Source organism: Leptosomus discolor, chromosome 18 (genome assembly GCF_034619465.1).
Source record: "Leptosomus discolor isolate bLepDis1 chromosome 18, bLepDis1.hap2, whole genome shotgun sequence".
In the NCBI taxonomy this organism is placed as follows: domain Eukaryota; kingdom Metazoa; phylum Chordata; class Aves; order Leptosomiformes; family Leptosomidae; genus Leptosomus; species Leptosomus discolor.
Genome location: NC_141408.1, coordinates 5,168,792 through 5,187,050, shown reverse-complemented (window position 1 = coordinate 5,187,050; position 18,259 = coordinate 5,168,792). Strand labels below are relative to the sequence as shown.

The 18,259-nt window shown below is 52.6% G+C and overlaps 1 protein-coding gene across 2 annotated transcripts; it reads right to left on the bottom strand.

The window, feature by feature from the left end:
* Positions 1-647: 647 nt before the first annotated feature.
* On the bottom strand, positions 648-9,278 carry NCF1 (neutrophil cytosolic factor 1). Of its 2 annotated transcripts, none has more exons than XM_009955134.2 (11): positions 9,160-9,278; positions 8,611-8,691; positions 8,184-8,259; positions 6,492-6,657; positions 6,298-6,353; positions 5,888-6,010; positions 5,245-5,352; positions 4,319-4,436; positions 3,352-3,459; positions 1,977-2,119; positions 648-1,117 (listed from the first exon to the last, which is right to left on the bottom strand). In XM_009955134.2, the coding sequence occupies exons 1-11, from the start codon at positions 9,229-9,231 to the stop codon at positions 999-1,001; spliced, it is 1,170 nt and encodes a 389-aa protein (XP_009953436.2). In that variant the 5' UTR covers positions 9,232-9,278; the 3' UTR covers positions 648-998. The 2 variants fall into 2 exon arrangements, with proteins under 2 accessions (XP_009953436.2, XP_086331392.1); XM_086475266.1 differs by having other exon boundaries at positions 1,003-1,053.
* Positions 9,279-18,259: the final 8,981 nt, after the last annotated feature.

Sequence of the window (18,259 nt, the reverse complement as noted above, 5' to 3'; positions counted from 1 at the left end):
CTACACCTAGACCCAGACCCAGACCCAGAATCCATCCCAAACCCAGACCCAACCTATCCCTAGACCCAAACCCAGACCCCATACCCATGGCCAGACCCAAACCCAAGCCCGCCTTGGCTGGCCGTGGTGGCACCCAACCATGCCCCTTGTGCCGTGCTCCCTGCTGCGAAGCAGCCCTGTCCCAGAGGCGCTCCCCATGCTGTGCTGGCCGCCGGCCTCCCAACATGGCAGCTCTCCATGAGGCGGCAGAAGGGACCAGCACCCACAGCCTTGGGAAGCTGCTCACCCCTCACGCCCTGGCAGCCCCACGGGCCCTGGGCCGCCCACCCCGCACCGCTCACACCCCACTGCCGTTCGGGATGGCCACCTTGCCTCAGAGCTCCTACCCCACCCAGAGAACACCATGCCCCCACATCCCAGCCCTCGCTTTCCATTAAAGGGAGCGAAGCAGCTGCCTTTCAAGAGGAAGCCGACATCCTTTTGTTCCCCCAACCAAATTTCCTCCCTGCCGGCATCTTTCACAAGACACTCTTGCCCAATCCCCCGCCGGACACACTGGGGAGAAACGCCTTTCCTGCTGCCATGCTGCCGGCTGCCGGACTGCTCCCCGTGTCTGCCTTGACCAGCTGTCCAGGCGGATGCTGAAATACGTCTATAAAGTGTCTCTCCTTTATTGATGAAACCCACAAAATCATTCAAAATACAAATAGGGAATAAAAGGGGGTCTAGTGGCGAGTGATCCCCAGTGACGGTGGAGTCCTCAGCCCCCCAGGAGCCGGCAGAGCGGGGCTGGGTCCCTCCTTGTGGTGTTGTTAGGACATCTTCTTGCCATGCTGGTGGATGAAGGTGGGCACTGGGCTGCACTGATCTGGCCATAAGCCCCCTGGGGCCTGCAGCAGCTGCCAGAGCCACCTGGACCCCCTGGTCTGGCTCTGAGCCCCAGCTGCGCAGGAGCTGGCAGAGATGCAGCATTGGCTGGCTGGTGTGGGGCTGGGGGCTCACAGGACCTTTCTCCGGGTGCTCTCGGTACAGCGGTTCAGGATGAGGTCTTTGCTGGGACGGGGAGGAACAGCAGGTTGAGCCTTGGGCTTGTTCCCCTCTTGCTGGTTTTTCTCAACTGTGGGTAAAGCAGACGTACAGATGGGCGAGAGCTCTTCACCACCCAACACCTCCATGTGAACATTCAAAAGCTTCCTATGCAATGGCCACCAAAGCTCCTCCTGCCTCTCCTCCTGTCTCAGCCACGTGTGATGGTCTTCCCAGAGGTCAGAGTGGTGAGATGAGCCCACAGGTTCCTGGCTGGGAGCTCTGCTCAGGTGGGAGCCCAGCTCTAGGTCTGTGCAAAGAGCTGCTCTCCCTTGGGAAGGTCATGGATCCCACATGGGGATTACCAGATCTAAAGCGACTACCTCAATAGCAGCCTCTTTCTTCATACACCACCTCCCTCTAGGTGTTCTGCTGACAGCTAACGTACACGATAATGGTAATGGTAACAGCAGCCCAGGTGAGGTTAGGTGCACAGAGGAAAGCACAGGTCCTAAAGGGAGGCCAACCTTCACCAGGACTTACTGAGGGCAGAAATGCCACCATGTACCGCTCCTTCTCTGTCAGACCAGAAGTAAGAAACCTCACTGGAAACAAACACCTCTCTGCATAGGCTTTCCCCATAGGAGAAGGGTGGACAGGCAAGGGGTGACCTGCATGTTGCCCTACTGCATCCTCTCCCACCCGCGATGGGGCAGAGCTGGAGGCTGTGCTGCCCTGTAGGGACAGCCCAGCCTTGGGGCATGAAGTGCAGAGGGTTTGGGAGAAAATACGACTCATTTCCTCTTCCTCACCCAGATCTTTCAGAGTGGCACAGGGATTCCCAGGCTCGTTTGCTCATGCCACAGCTCCAGCAAGCAGCACTGGAGGGCACAGGCTGTTCCTGCAAGACTTCAGCCCATATCCAGGGCAAAGGCCCTATGGAGACTTACTGATGACGTTGGCTTTCTTCTGGAAGTTTTCCCTCACGTTCCTCCGGCTCTGAATGTACTTCTTGCTGTTCCTCCTGTAGGTCTCTTGGCTGATCTGCTTCCGCCTCTGCTTGTGGATGCTCTTCACATTTCGGATGGTGGATCTGCAGGGAGTGAGAAACAAAACTTTCAGTTTCCGTGCTGGCAGCTCTCTTCCCACACACTTCCTCACTGAGGATTTCCCCTCCCGCACTTCCCCCTCTGCCCTACCCAAACCCCAAGATCTGCTTTTTGGTTTTGCCTGGTGGAAGGCAGCAAGTGGAGGCCAGCCCTCGAGGGCAGCTGTAGGTGAGATGTGATGTACACCGTGTTGGGAAGCAGCTGGAGTGGTGCTTTGGAAGCAAATACTGAAGGGTGCAGCCTGAGCACAAGTCTGGAAAGTAGTGATGGGAATGGCAAAGTAGATCAGATGAGATAGGCATGAGGTTTTCTCCAGAGCTCAAGAAAGCACTGGAAGTGATCTATAGCTTTGCTTTTGGATGGCTGGGCACACAAATACGGCATCTACACTCTTGCCCACAACACCAGGTCACCACTTTTGCAGCAGGACTCAGCCTAGCTGCCCTCACCTGCACCACAGGGGCAGCATTCACCATGGTGGGGCAAGTCAGTCCTTGAAACAAGCCACCTCACCTCCCCTGAAGGTATCAGTCATCATCACTGCACTCACATAGGTGAATTTGGGCCATTTCACACTGTCTCACACTCAATCCGTGCTCCAGCAGAGATGGATTTTGAGAGATTTTATAGCAAGGCTACTGTGTTTTCTTGTAGGGAAGAAAAGATAGTAGCAAGCTCTGCCCTTCCTAGCAGTTTTCTTTGCATCAGAATTAATGAGTTATTATAGCTTTTTATCTTTTTAATCAAAATAAAATCCCTTTCATTAGCTTAAATCCTTCCATCAGATTAGGCCATTTGGCAGCTCTGATTAGTCAAATCTCTCCTCGCTTCTGAAAGATTCAGTGGATGCACTTAGGAAATAAGAAAAAGGCCAATTTGAAAATTAAACGAGATTAGCCCAGAAAAGAATCTTGGCAGAAGGACAAGGAGAAATATACCCATCTGGGGGACCTGCTGGTGCAAGGATCATGCAGCCCTGCATCAGGAATGCCAGGGTGCCTTTCCACCTGTGGAAGTCGGGGAGCACAGAGCTATTTTTGCTGCAGCCCTCCAGGATCTGCCTTCTGGTCTTGTCTCTGCCCTGCTCACATCTCTCCTGGGCAGTTCCTTATTGCCAGGGCAAACAAGGGACACCATAAGTCACTGTCTGGTTTCGTTTTACCCCCCAGGAAGAAGAGCTTTAGTCCTCCTCCCTGCCACCCAGGGCTTCTCCTACCTCCGTGGAGGAGCGCTCCAGTTCCTCATCCCACTCTTCACAGCGGTGTTCGCCTCCCCGGCTTTCTGCAGGTACATGGAGGGGTAATAACCCGTGGTTTCATCCTTCCTGCAGTGCAACACAAAGCAACACCACTTCAGTCGTGGCTCTGCAACCACCGCCTCCTCATGCCTGGCCCCAGCTGGTGCACGGTGGGTTATTTCTCGTGCAGTTTGCAGCAAGGGGGGACGCTTTAACTGTCCCCTCGCTTTTTGTGCCTGTAACTCTCTCTGAAAGTGCCACTTGAGTCCCAAAGGCAAGCAGGTAGCAGAGTAATGGCTCACAGCTTTCAGGGTCTCACCAGCTCATGTTATCACCCCTTGGAGTTTCACTGGGCTCCTGAAGCATCGCTCAGGGCCTCCTGCCAGACACCCTGCTGCTGTGTGCTCAAGCAGCACCCCCCGGTCCCTGGCCCATGTTCCCCTCCAGCCCTGCCCACCTGCAAACACCAGGAGATCTCCCGGTGCCACTCGCCTGGGCGCAGGCTGGGGCGGGAGGATGCCCAGGGTTTGCAGCCATGCCATGTCCTGCTGCGAATGTGCAATCCGTGACTCTCCAGAGCACAAATGCAGCTGGGATTCCCCTTGGGAAAGCCCGAGTTTGCAGGGCAGGCCAGGGCGGGGATGAAAGCTGAGGTTTTGCAAAGCAAAATGTGCCAGAATACTTAGAGGTAAAATATGAGATACTTTTTTTTCCCCATCTGCCTCCTTCTTGGCTATTTCTGAAGCCCCCAGCAGAGGAAGCCCCAGCTGCAATGTTTAACATTTGGTGAAGCCACGGGCTACTAGAAGCAGCCCTGCAAAAGGAAGTGCTGGGCAGCGGCCCCGAACAGTCCATGGCTTTCACAGCCCCGATGCAGAGAACGACTGGTTCATCCCTTCTCTCTGCCCGAGTCCTGCTTGCCTGATTTGTTCTTGGCATCTCTCACCTGATGACCCACCAGCCATCAAGGAGCTTGTGGATGACTTCGATGGTATCACCCTCCTCGAGGGTCAGCTCGTCCTCCTCCACGGCTGTGTAGCTTTTCTGGACGATGTACTGCTCACCTGCGCACAAAATGGGGACAGTAGGTCGTGTGCTGCCACCCCAGGGATGGGGCTCAGCCTCTGCAGCCACTGAGGAGAGGAGGCACCAGAGCATCTACCCAATGTTTTAGGCAAGACTCAGGGTGCTGCAAGTCTCCAAGTTTGGATTCAGGCTTCCCCCATCCTTGTCAGTGCCTGTGGCTCATCCCAGTCCCTCCAGCACCTTTCCAGGAGAAAGCTGGTGCATGCAAGCAGTGGAAGCACACCTATCTCTGCTGAAGAGCGTGTTTGTAATTCGAGTGATAAAATGAGGAAGAAGGAAGCGTTGTACCAATAAAGTCTGTTGCAGTGTTTTGAAAACCACGAAGACAAAGCCCGGGGAGCAATCAGCATGAGTCTGCAGGATCCTCCCTCTGCTCCATGCAATATGTCCCTGCTTCACGGTGGGGCGATGCAGAGGGCTGATAGGGAGAGCATGGACGTCAAGTGCCTGCATCCCAGTTCAGGTACTGCGCCGTGCTCTTTTGCTAACCCAGCAACTTGGCATTCACCCAGCTAGCTCAGCGTGGCCACTGGATGAAGATGTGCATCTCTGATCAGCCAAAACTATCATCTAATGCTTCCCAGGTGATGGGAAGCTCTAGAGGTTGACACTGAGGCACCAAATCATGAGATTTATCCCTCCTGGCAGCTCCAACAGCAACACCTCCCTGCCCAGCGGTCCTGCTCAGCATGGACTGCCTGACTGGGGCCTTGCAATGAACCACCCCAGCAGGGAGCTGCAGCAGGCTGTGCTCTGGTGCACACCCTGGTGACCCAAACATTTTACCTGCGTAGTTGGGCTCCTGCTCTTCAGACTCATCGGGACCATCCATCGGCTCCAGATAGGCAGCTGGCACCCAGCCCCGTTTATTCTTCAACTGGCAGAACCACCAGCCTGCAAGGAAAGCAGCCATGGACAGGAGCAGAGGGTGTTGTGGGGCCACCAGCACCAGGGCAGTCCTGGCTGGGGTAGGGGTAGGCATCCACAGGGCATGGACGAAAGGGACAGTGCCGGGACCAGTCTCTGTTTACATGGTGCAACCAGGGAGCTTGGCCAGTTCCTCCTGTTTCCTCCTGGGCCTGAAACCTCACAGGCTGAGGCATGTGAGGAAGTTGCACAGTTTTCTAGGATTGTCCCACACCCTCCCCAGTCAAAACTGACTGTCATGTGGCTCCATGTGAATGTGAAACACGTCCCAAGGGGGCGGGAGGTGCCAAGAGGTTTGGTGCTGCCGGTTGCACTTGCGCTGAGCCTCTCCTCTCCATCAGGAAACCCTGACACAATCACCCACTCTCTAACCCATGCACTGGCGTAACTAACTCTCACGCTGCGTTTGGATGCCAGCTGGAAGGGCAGTCCCTGTACCTGCTGAAATGGTGGCCAGGAGGGGGCTAGCCCTCAGGGGCTCTCCGGAGGGACAGATACATACCGCTCTCACTCTTCTCCACGACATCCACCATGTCCCCAGCTGCTAGAGCCATCTCAGACGTGGAGCTCTTCTCATAGTCGGCGATGGCTCGGTACGTTTGCAGGACAATGGGGCCTGTGATGTCTGTGTACGGGAAGTGAGAGATGTTCCCTCTCCCAGCCCCCAGAGCAGAAATATCCATCTCAGCCAGGCCAAAAGCAGCCCTAAGACAGCCTGAAGTGCTCTCCCAGGCTCTTCTGGTCCCAAACCAGCCAGATCCCAACACAGAGACTCATTCCCCCAGAGGCTATGATTTCCTCCCAGCTAACCGTGCTCTCAGACAAGGCATCTGCCATGGGATGGCTGCCCCTCTCCCCACCAGGCTTTGCTGCCACGGGGGCAGCCGCTTGCACCCCTCCGAGACCTCTTACCGCTGGGGTTTTTCTTGGCATCCTTCGGCAGGAGGAAGACCTCGGGTTTCTTGATCCTAGACGGGTCAGAGCAGAGGCAGCTCAATGCCAACCACCCCTCACCACTGGCAGTGGAGCCCTCCCTGTGGGCTGCTGCCAGCATCCAGGGCTGGGGACGTAGAATTTCCCCCCAAATGGCAGGCAGCTGGACTCACTGGCTGTCTGTGACAGGGTTCATGTCGTCGTGACGGACCTTGAAGAAGTTGACCACGTGTAGGCACCGGGAGATCTTGTGGGGCAGGTTGACCAGTGCGTAGCAGTACTCGGCCAGTGTGCCCTGCCTGTTCTGGGTTGAGCGCTGCCCATCAAACCACTTCGGGGCTGGGGGAGAGGGGAAAGGACTCAGAAAAAGCAGACAGAGAGCCCTGGGTTTATGACTTCCCCAAGCAGGCTGTTGTGAATCATTAGTTTTGCCCTGAAAACAAGTGCATTTAGCCCCAGGGTGCTGCATGGCTGCATGGTGCCCATAAGGCGAAGCTCTGCGGGGAGCGTGGCCCCATCTTCTCCCTCGCTGCTCTGGCCCCAGCCTTGGCAGGCACACGGGGGACCGTGTACGGTGCCAAAAAAGCTCAGAGGAAGCTGACTGTGGGCCGTGGCTATTTTGCAGAAGCGCTACAGCTGCGGGTCCCTCGTTCTGGCAGCACGGCCGGGGAGGTGAGCGTGGTGCAGCGCCCAGCCCAGGTGCTATGGCCAGTGCGGAGGAGGGCTCTGTGCAGCCAGACTCGTCCCCTGAAGCCCATGGACCCTTGCACAGCTTGTGCAAGCCTAGAAAAGACCCTATTTGACCCCATTTCTGTGCAGGGTAACTCCCACATCTGTGCTCAGAGTAAGTCCAGCTGGGCCACCAATACAGCAGCTGCACCGGGGCACAAGGAGGGGCTCAGGGGACCAGCCTGCGGCCAGGGGACATGGCACATGTCCTTCCATCCCGCTGGCCGTGGCACATGTCCTGCAGCAGCCGCTCTTGACCCCAGGGCTCCAAAATGCCGCTGGCAACTCCAGCCCACAGCGGTGTTGAACCCCACGTTGGGGTTCATGTGCGTGGCTGGTGGCATGTCTGCACACCCCCTCCCCGCAGCAGTCTCATGCCTGTCTCGTCCCCAGTGCTTTCAGTTCCCCAAATGGGACAAGGACACTCCGAACAGCCCCAGCATAGGGCGGCGGCAGTACGTGGGAAGGGGCCCTGCATGGTGGTGTTAGTCTGGCACCGAGGGGGGCCCCCCCTCGACCTGGCTCTCACACTGCTGCGTCGTGCACGTTTATTCCTCCTCGAGAGGTGTCGACCACAACCTGCAGCTATTTCTCATGCTCCTTCCTGCCTCCTTTAAAGCAGGAGATTAAATAAAAGGGGGAATTTTGCTGACCCGCACCTTGCTCGGGGACAAACCATCAGCTCTTTGGATCAGGAGTTCATTCCCTGTCACTGAAGACATATTGCATCATTTCCTCTTACAAAATATCTGTGTTGCCATAACAGCACTAAAACCAATCGCAGTGATGGTGTCGCCAAAGGAGGGCTCAGCTCAGCTTGGCTCAGCTCAGCTCAGGGTCCCCAAAGCCAGATGCTTTGTACCAGCCAGGGGATGCAGCCGATGCTGTGGGATGTGTCTCAGGGGTGCCCAGCCTTTGGGGAGGAAGGATGGGGTCTGTGGGGCTGGTGAGTGCTGGAAGAAAACGCCACTGCTGCTCAGACCTGTCTGGGGTTTTGGTTTCAAGCCCAGTGGGCGGGAACAGAAATCTACCAAGCACCTGCGCAGGAGGCGGCCGGCAGAGCTCAGCCCACTGGGTATTTCCCAACCAGCTGCAATTTCTATTTCACTCCCCAGCCCCTGCTTCTGCCCCCTCACCTGGCAAGTGTGGGATGATCCGTTTCTCCATGTTGATGTCCCCGGATTCAATGGGGAACATCTCCTTCAGCGCTTTCTGCAGAGCAGAGCCAGGCACAGGCGTGAGGATGGCACTGGGGGATCCCCCTCTGCCGCCCATACCCCTGCCCGCAGCTTGCCCCCCTGCCCAGCACTCACCCCGCTGCCACTGGCATGTATTGGCTGGACCCCACAACCCAACACTGTGAGAAATCTGCCAGGGGAGCACAGAGCTGACGGCTCCCCCTTCAAGGGGTGAAGGAGATTGAAGCACAGAGAACCAGCAGCCTCTTTTCAGCCAGGTTTGTTCTGGGGCCAGTTCAGTGGGATTCGGCCTGCTCTGTTTCCCCACCCCTAGTCCTGGTGCACTGGGCTTTGGGGAGCCGATGCTCGCTGCTGGATGACTCACGTGGAACTCGTATATCTCGGTAAACCGGCGGTAGACGAGCTTTTCAGAGAGGTCGTTCCACTTCACCAGGAACATGTAGACCTGAAGGGCAAAGGAGAGGTGCTGCAGCTCTGTGGGCGAGCAGGACCCTGCACCTCGCTGCGGCTGAAGCCCCCAGGCAGCCCCACAAATGTTTCAGTTTCAGATAAACTGCATGTTTTTCTTCCACCACCCCAAAGCGAGTAGCTCTGCCCAGGCAGTGAGCAAGCTGGGCGCTGGAGAAGCTCGGCAGGGATAGAGAGGGGACAGAAATACACAGAGATGGGAACAAAAGAAGGAAAAGCCCTTTTCCAAGCCTGCGAAGTAACCAACGGCTTGCAAAGGAGGTGCCAAAAATCTTGTGTGTTCAGGGCATTTCAGCCTCTGCCTGCCTCCAGCTCATGCCATCAGCCACGACCTTCCCTAAAAAACGGTGCTCGGTTGCATTTATCTGAAGAAATTTGCTGGCCAGGCTTTTTACCCCAGCCAGTCCTTGCTGCTCAGCTTGCTGGAAGGTTGCTGCGTACTCACGTAGTGCTGGCTGGGGAAAAACCTTTTCTCGTAGCCCAGCAGCTCGATGTGCCGGATGAAGGCATCCCCCATAGCTGCTCCTAGCTGCGGCGTCCCGCTCCAGCCCCTGCTCCTGCCTCCCTGGGCGTCTCGGCGTCCTCTCCTCCTCTCTGCTTTCGTACAGCTCCGCTTCGCTGTTAAAGCCCCGGGAGAGCGGAAGTCCCGCTGCAATCGCACCCGTAATTGTTTACCCGTTGTGGTTTGTATTGAGTCGGAGTTTCCCGCGGGGAGTCTCCAGCCCAGCCCTCCAGCAGCACCAGAGCTGGGGAGGAGGTGGGCAGCGGGGAGGTTTTGGGGATATCCCAGAGGCACCTCTGAATTCAGAGGGCAGTGAAGGGCCAGGGCCAGGCCAGCTGCCCCGATAGCCAAGCGGCCCCTCCGACCACTGACGCTGCCCCGTGATGGCATGGGGTGCTGCAGCACCCGTTTCGCAGAGGGTCAAGGACAGACAAGTGCTTTGGCAGTGGCAACCAGAGGAGTCTTCATCCTCTCGAGCAGAGCTGGCTGGGCTGAAGGAAGCAGGTAACGTGCTCCTCAAGCCCAGGGACAGCAACACTTGTCCCCTACACAGCTGGGAGACCGTCCTGCACTCCCAGGGCTGGTGAGAAGCTGGGGGCACAGCACAGGCAGGATGGGGCATCCACAGGCTGTGCACGCAAGAGCTCCTGCCCTTGCATCACTGTTTTCTTTCAGTCATCTACCGCTTCCCCCAGATCTGCCACCAAAAGGCTGCCTTGAGCAGTCCCTGAGGACCAGAGGCAGCCCCAGCCCCGCAGCTCCGCTCCGTGCCTTACCCAGGCACAGGGCTGCGTGGCAGCAGCAGCCACGCGGGACCCCAGGCTTGGGGAAACCCCAGGGTGGGCTGGAGATGAACTCCTGCCTCCCTCTGGGAGAGCATGAGGGTCCCTTGCAAAGCCCCTCCAAACTGGCAGCGCACCAGCACCCTCCTCCTCCGCCCCCAGCTCTGAGCAGAAAGGCCTGCGGGAACGTGAGGGCTGCACGTACCAGTCCCACGCTGCTCACAGGCAACGGTGCACCCGGGAGCGCTTTTGTCCCCAGCAAGGGCACCCTCGAGTACAGCGGCTGCCAGTGCTGGCCTGTCCCATGACAGAGCCGGGACCTGCTCTCCACGGGATGCGCGGGAGGAGCCCAGCTCCAGCCGGCCGCAAGCCCTCAGTCCCACCCTTGACTGCCTCCGCTACATCCCCTCCGGGAGCCTGTGCTGGGGTGCAGCTGGTGTCCCCGGCAGGCCAACACCGTACAGCGAGCTGGCTGTCAGAGCAAGCCCAGACCCACGCTCAACCGGGAGTGGACATGTCTGAGTCGGTGGGGCAGCACCCGTGTCCCTGTTCCGGGCAGGCAGCAGCCCCAAACCACCAGCGGCGCCAACACGGGCTCTCCCCACTGACAGCAAACCGTGGCACAGGGTCAGCCCCTGATGCCGTTATTAGCTGTAAAGACAAAAGCTTGCTCTAGCTGCACTAAAAAAATCCAAATACTAACCACAGCTTTCCCCTGAACCTCAGGCACGGTACTTTGCAGCTGCTAAGATCAGAAACATCGTCATGTAAATTGGGTTTCTTATTATTTTAAGATGGGGACTTCCCTGTATGTAAGGCAAAATTGTACAACCAGCAATATTAAAAAAGGTACCTCCAGGGCTGTTTGGATTCTGCTCTGTTAATAGCCAGATCGGTGCTTCCCATGCAGAACCACCACAAACGTTGTCATGAAAGCTAATTTCCTAATTACACTTGTTTGTACTAAATTTAAAGCTACTTTACAGACAGTGCCTTACTGGAAACCACTTAATTCACATGTTTCTTCCTGTTTCCTCATTCCTTATTTTGAGATGTGAGAACTGAAATGGAGCTTGTAGATCTCACTGCTGGCGATAGGTTAGTTCACAGTGTGACGCAACCTGTAACTCGGCATGATAACGCTGCACAGCGTTTCCACCAACTGTCTCTCAGTTTCTATGTGTCAAGAAGCAGAATTTTAGAAAATTCTCGGAGGAGTAACAACCCACGTGATAAGCAAGCTGAGTTCAGGGAGTTCATGAGCCAATACATGTTTTGGGAAACACAGCTGGCATCTGCATGCAGGATCTGGTTTTTGAGAGAGATGGAGACCTTCCACTGGCCTCCAGACCAGGAGCTGGTAGCAGTGCTTTGCAGCAGGGCACCACTGCTTTGGAGCGTGAACAGCAGATACTGGACTTAAAGCGACAGATTTCAATCAAGGTGACTGAAGACGAAGCGCTGGAGGTTTAGACTTTCTCAGGCTAATGGACCACCCTCTTTCCTGTCGTGCTCCACCCAAAACTAGTACCAGAACCTCCTAGAAATTAAAAGCTGAAGAAAAGAATGCCACCCTAATTTTGTCAAAATGTAATTTTGGATTTTTTTGGTAGTTTAAATCTAAGCTTAATTTGATCCAGAGCCAAGGGAGGCCTTGCTTATGTCACTGATGGCAAACTGCTGTGCACAGCACTACGTGCTCCAACAGCTGTTGTGAAACCACAAAAACGAAAGTCTGCCCTCTGCCTTAGCAGTCCGTCGCTGACAGGGCAGATACGAAATGAAACTAAGGAGAAAGCGTTCAAGTTTTCTATGTGGAAAACTTCAAATCCCAAGGGCCAGCAGCTGCAGGACAGAGGTGCTGGACCTCACCTGACGTAGTGGTTACCGCTGTGGGAAAAGCCGGGGAGCTGCACCGAGGAACGCCAGGCTCCACCACGGACACCCTGGATCCTACGCTCCTTGGATCCAAAAGAGATTTAAGAGCCAGCCCAAGGCACAGGACAGGCTTTTAAAGTTCAGTAAAACACAGGGAACAAATACTTGTCTGCTACTTCATCACCACAAAGCTTCTCTGCTGAAACAAAAGATATTCAGAGCTCTGGTAAGTTCTTGCAATTTTATTTATTTGTTTATTAGTACAGCCAAGGCTTTTTAGGGCATTATCACTCAATACCCAAGAGCAACACACCTCATGTACTACTAGTTTGGAAATGAGCAAGATCTTCATGCATGGTCAACATCTTAAAAGTCTGCTGTTAGGACTATATGTAGAGATAGATTTTTTTTTTTTAATATAAAATTGATATTTGGAAGGTATAAATATTGGTGCAATTATTTTGACAGTCTAATTTCTCTCTACCAGCCAGAACTCAAAATGTCCGAGACCAGTAAGAGACTTCAGTGTCGAACGCTGACGCATCCCTCAGCACTACTGCAAACCTGGTAGCAGGATGGACGTGATGCCCACCACCCCCCTGACTCCCAGCATCACAAAAGGACCCCAGTCCTTCCAGTAAAACCACTGCATCAGTTTCCACTTCATTTTCTTTCCCAGCTGTGTGCAAAGTTGCAGGCTGTCCCCACTCTGCTGTGACACACTGGACGAGGCAGTGGCCTGGCATTACTTATTGTCGCAGACCTTTTGCTACGCCTTGCTCCCCTTTTGAAGGCAGCGCTAACGACTCCATTGGCAGCGTCCAGCCCTGGCAGGCAGGCAGCTGTGCCAGAAGTGCCCCCCAAAGGTAACTGCCAGCGAGGACGGGATGGACAGTCCTGCTTTTCCAGAAGGGGAAGACGAGAGCCAGCTGAAAACCTGCAGGAACCCGCGTTAACTCGTTTCCCCATTCTAAACATTTCTAGTGGTAATCGTGAAACTGGCTGTCGCCCCAATAACACCCTATTTATGAGGACACCTTAACTGAGCACATCTATTAAAGCAGTCAGCAGTGGAATACACCCATGGGTACAACCTGGGACAGTGCCCACACAGCTGAGAGTTCACAGGCGAGTTTGGTCAGGGGGCTCACTGCCATGGGACTGCGACAGGGGCTGTCTGCCAGGCAGGAAGGCAGCGCTGCATCAGCCACCACCGGTTCCCATCTGCAGAGCTGGGAGGTACAACCGGGACGAGCGTCTCCCAAATGGCCCTGCATGGAGCTAACCCTGCTGCTACTGACAGCAACAGCGTCACGAGGTCCGAAGGTTGAAGTGGGAGCACCTAGATCTGCACGGAGCGACTGGGAAAACGCAAGCACATGTCCTACAGCTCTCCCCTGCCTGCAGAATGACACAGCATGTGCTGCTCTGAGTTCATCTGCTGAATTTCAGGTTGCTCCCAGGGAACAGACACCACACCCAACCGAATTTAAGGCTTCAAGTTTTTCTTTGAAGATAGAACCACCTCACGCACCTGGAGCTGGATTTCTGTCTGAAAAGCATGACTGGAACTTTCTTCCTCGGCTGGAATGAGCAACAACGCTACAGCATGTTCTACCTGCCTACAGAATTACTGCTAGAACTTGACTGGTTGCAAAATATGTAAACGTATACTGCATGGACAGCCATGAAAACCATTAGAAAGGTCTTTATTTCTTAATCAGGGAATAAGGTTTACCATTTGTGTATAATGCAGGCATCCCAAACTCATGCCAATGAAAGAGAAACCTTTACAATAATCTGCATCTTCTCTATAGAGATTATCATATAGCCAGAACTTTACATCTCGTATGGTATGTGAAGTGTAAAAAAAACGCGTACATGAGTCTCTTACATGATGTGGGGCATCACCAGGACTAGAGGGGACTTAACTTCTGACACAGTAGGACTTACAGCAGCCTGTAGCATACATTTCCGTAACTAGTTCTAGATGAACAGAAGGGCATCCCCCACAGCCTTCAGGAGAAAAGCTCTCACAGGTCCATGCGCCTTTTGCCTACATTAGGACTGCAAGACCAGACCCACCATAGATAAACCATGTGATATTCTGATAAAACATGCACTTACTACTTTGAATTAATGGAACAAACTATAACAGGGTTTAATTTAAATTGGTTCCTAATCCACACATTGAAATACTGACCATTCCACAGTCCATCTCATTAATGCATACTAACGGTCAAGTGAACCAGTTTATCTTTTATTTATGAAAAATGTATGAATTGTGATAGTTATCATAGGAAAAATTAGTTCAAATATACAGATACTATTGTCCTACCAGCCATTAAAGGAGTAAGAACCAAAAATTAATTTTTATTTTTTTTCCAAAAGTAAAACTAACAAACTGAACTACTTGCAGGAATTTTTCTTCATTACAAAAGCTGAGAAGCATACAGGATGGGGAAATTCAGCTTTATTGGGAAATGTAGACAGCCTCTGTTAAGTCCCTGTTGATTTTAATCCCTGTCATCTCCCCAGCACTGCTGCATCAAATTTAGTCCTTATAATATATTCCAAAGTAAAACCAGCCATCCAAATCTACAGTCATTCTTTAAAGTCAATTCACAGAACTGCTGAAAAAGTAGACATTTCTATCTAAAAGTACAAAAAGGGTTTGTATAGAAGGTACTTCTCTTATACAGTTATATTACACAGCTCAAGACAGTCCTGGCAGGCTCTTCTCAGAACTCGATGCTTCTGACTAGATAAGAAAAATTACAAAAGTGAGTTAGTTTCATTGCAGCTCTGTATCTTATTACAAATATGAGTAGTTTACGTTGCCTTTCGAGTTCTTGAGGCCTAGATTCGGAAAGCATGCAGAAGCTGAATATTGCTCTCAACAAATATGAGACTAAATGTGTGCTTTAGTGGTGCCTGAAAGAACTTACATCAAACATTTGGTTTAGTAAAATTTCAGTGGATGGCCTAAAGCATCCAAAAATTGAACCACCGCAGCACCAAACTGTGCAGCCATTGCTCAGACAAAATTTCCATGTCCTTTAATGGGTGAGATGGGTTTTTACACCTCCACTGGGTGAAGCGCTTCCTATGACAACTCAAAAGCGTATTTTCTCCTGCCGTGTTCAGTTTTTATGACAAATATTTCCAAAGCAGACTTCCCAACATACTAGGAAGACTATCGCTGTACTCACAGTTCTCAGGGCACAGACAGTCGGTATGCTGGTATGTCAGCCTCTCCCTGTTTCGACCAAATTATTTCTGGGTTTGCCCCTTCAGTCCCTCACCTGAGCTGGTTTATATTCAAGAACCACTTTTTCCAAGCTCAAGATCGGAGCACCCCAGTGGGTAGGAAATCAAGAAAGGGAGCCAGGAGACCCGCACGGTTAAAGAGAACTAACAGGCAAACTCAAGTGGAAGAAGAGAGTCTATAGATCTTGGAAGGAGGGGATGGCCACTTGGGAGGTCCATAAGGCTGTTGTCAGAGGATGTAGGGAGGCAACTAGGAAAGCTAAGGCCTCCTTGGAGTTCAGCCTTGCAAGGGAGGTCAAGGACAGCAGAAAGGGCTTCTTCAAATACACTGCAGACAGAACTAACCCTACAGGCAATGTAGGCCCACTGCTGAATGAGGCGGGTGCCCTGGTGACAGAGGATACAAAGAAGGCAGAGTTACTGAATGCCTTCTTTGCCTCTGTCTATGCTGCTGGAGACTGTCCTCAGGAGTTCCAGACCCCTGAGGCCCCAGAGGAAGTCAGGATAAAGGAGGAGTTTGACTTGATGAGGACTGGGTTAGGGATCAGTTAAGCAAGCTGGACATACATAAATCCACGGGCCCTGATGGGATGCACCCATGGGTGATGAGGGAGCTGGTGGAAGTCATTGCTAGACCACTCTCCATCATCTTTGGTAAGTCGTGGGGAACAGGTGAGGTGCCTGAGGAATGGAGGAAAGTAAATGTCACTCCAGGCATACCAAGGGTAAGAGGGTCATTAGGAGCAGTCAGCATGGCTTCACCAAGGGGAAGTCATATTTGACCAAGCTGATAGCCTTTTATGAAGACATAACCAGGTGGATAGATGATGAGAGTACAGTGGATGTGGTTTATCTTGATTTCAGTAAAGCATTTGACACAGTCTCTCACAGTATCCTCACAGCTAAACTGAGGAAGTGTAGTCTGGATGATCAGGTAGTGAGGTGGGTTGTGAATTGGTTGAAGGAAAGAAGTCAGAGAGTTGTGGTCAATGGGACAGAGTCTAGTTGGAGGCCTGTATCTAGTGGAGTCCCTCAGGGGTCAGTACTGGGACCAGTACTATTCAGTATATTCATCAATGACTTGGATGAGGGAACAGAGCACCCTGTCAGCAAGTTTGCTGGTGACACAGAACTGGGAGGAGCGGCTGACGCCCCAGCAGGCTGTGCTGCCGTTCGGCGAGACCTGGACAGGCTGGAGAGCTGGGCGGGGAGACATTTAATGAACTACAACAAGGGCAAGTGCAGAGTCTGACATCTGGGAAAGAACCACCCCATGTACCAGTCCAGGTTGGGGACTGAGCTGTTAGAGAGTAGCGTAGAGGAAAGGGACCTGGAGGTCCTGGTGGGCAGCAGGGTGACCGTGAGCCAGCAATGTGCCCTCGTGGCCAAGAAGGCCAGTGGCATCTTGGGGTGTATTAGAAGGGGGTAGTCAGTAGGTCGACAGAGGTTCTCCTCCTCCTCTGCTCTGCCCTGGTGAGACCCCATCTGGAATAGTGTGTCCAGTTCTGGGCCCCCCAGTTCCAGAAAGAGGGGGAACTGCTGGAAAGAGTCCAGCACAGAGCCACAAAGATGATGAAGGGGGTGGAACATCTCCCTTATGATGAAGGGCTGAGGGAGCTGGGACTCTTGAGCTTGGAGAAGATGAGACTGAGGGGTGACCTCATGAACGTTTATAAACATGTAACGGGCGAGTGTCAGGAGGATGGAGCCGGGCTCTTCTCGGTGATGGCCAATGACAGGACAAGGGGCAACGGGTGCAAACTGGAGCACAGGAGGTTCCACATTAACATAAGGAAAAACTTCTTTGTTTCCTCCTTCCCTGGAGACATTCAAAACCTGCCTGGACACGTTCCTGTGTGACCTGCTCTAGGTGGTCCTGCTCTGGCAGGGGGTTGGACTAGATGATCTTTCAAGGTCCCTTCCAACCCCTAACGTTCTGTGATTCTGTGATGCCGTCAGCAGCCCTCTGTGTACAGGCTGTGTGTATGCTGCATGGACAGAGGGGCCATGGCCAAGGCTGTCCTTGTCTCCAAAAAGCTGGATGGCGCCAGGAGTGAAACCCGCAGGCTCCAGGCTCCCCTGGCCACTGCTTCATGCAAGGGGCAAACCGCATTTCTGCTCTCAGCTGCTCAGGCCAGCAGAAATGAAGAACCAGAGCTCAGTTTTGCTGATTGCCTGTCTGTGCCCTCAGAACTGGAACAGAACAGACGTTTTCTTCTCTGAGATGAATACTCCGTGTTTTTCCTATTGAAGCTAAACCGGTTACAGCTCAGGTATACTAAACAAATGCAGCAACTTGGTACAAAGTTTATACCAATCAAATCAAATTGCTAAAGTATCAAACACTGCACAACGAGGAAAATACTTGGTTTGGAGTATTATCAAAAAAGTGAAACGGGAAAAAGTACTACAGAGCTGTGATAGCTTAAAATTGCCATTTTCTCTGAATGAAGCCTTAGAGACGCACAACTAGCATCGCTAGCACTGTTCTCCACCTCCACCAACATGTCATTTTTAGGAATAAGTGAGGTTAAAAATAGTGTAAGAGAAAGATTCTGACATTTTTGCATTGTAAATTAAACTAAACTTTTCATAGAAGTTAACGGAAAAGAAAGAAAACTTTTAAAGGAAGTTGGTTTGTCATCACAGCTAATAGCCTTACCAAGCGTCCCAAGCTTAGACAATACTGCAATCATAGCGAAGAGCTTTTCTGCTCAATCACAATTTGGAAATACATAGGCTTTAGCAAGAATAATAATGCTCTTTCACACAACCATGTCAGAGCTCCTCGTAAACACTAATTCCCTAAGCTTTCATTTACTCTGCCTCTGAGGTATGTAATTACCATCAGCCATCTTTATTTATAGGCCACATTGTGCTAGGACTGACTGCCTTGCAATTTGAACACAGTGTGGTTCACACTGTATTTGGATAAGGTACTGAAAACATCCTACATTTTACAGGTAAGAACTGACACAAAATAATTCATAAGTAAAGGACTGGCACCTTCCCTCATTCAGTCCTGTATCTCGGCCCTCCCCACCCAAAAATATAAAAATAGTATTCCCTGACGGGTGTTGACTTCAAGAATCACTAAATTCTTTTACCCAGTA

What these genes read in the sequence shown, in the direction of transcription:
- NCF1 (XM_009955134.2), bottom strand. Translation starts at nt 9,231, where the DNA reads ATGGGGGATGCCTTCATCCGGCACATCGAGCTGCTGGGCTACGAGAAA. An exon ending in CCGAGATATACGAGTTCCAC is followed by an intron (nt 8,260 to 8,610) that starts GTGAGTCATCCA and finishes TCTGCTCTGCAG; the next exon opens with AAAGCGCTGAAGGAGATGTT. An exon ending in CGTGGAGAAGAGTGAGAGCG is followed by an intron (nt 5,353 to 5,887) that starts GTATGTATCTGT and finishes CTTTCCTTGCAG; the next exon opens with GCTGGTGGTTCTGCCAGTTG.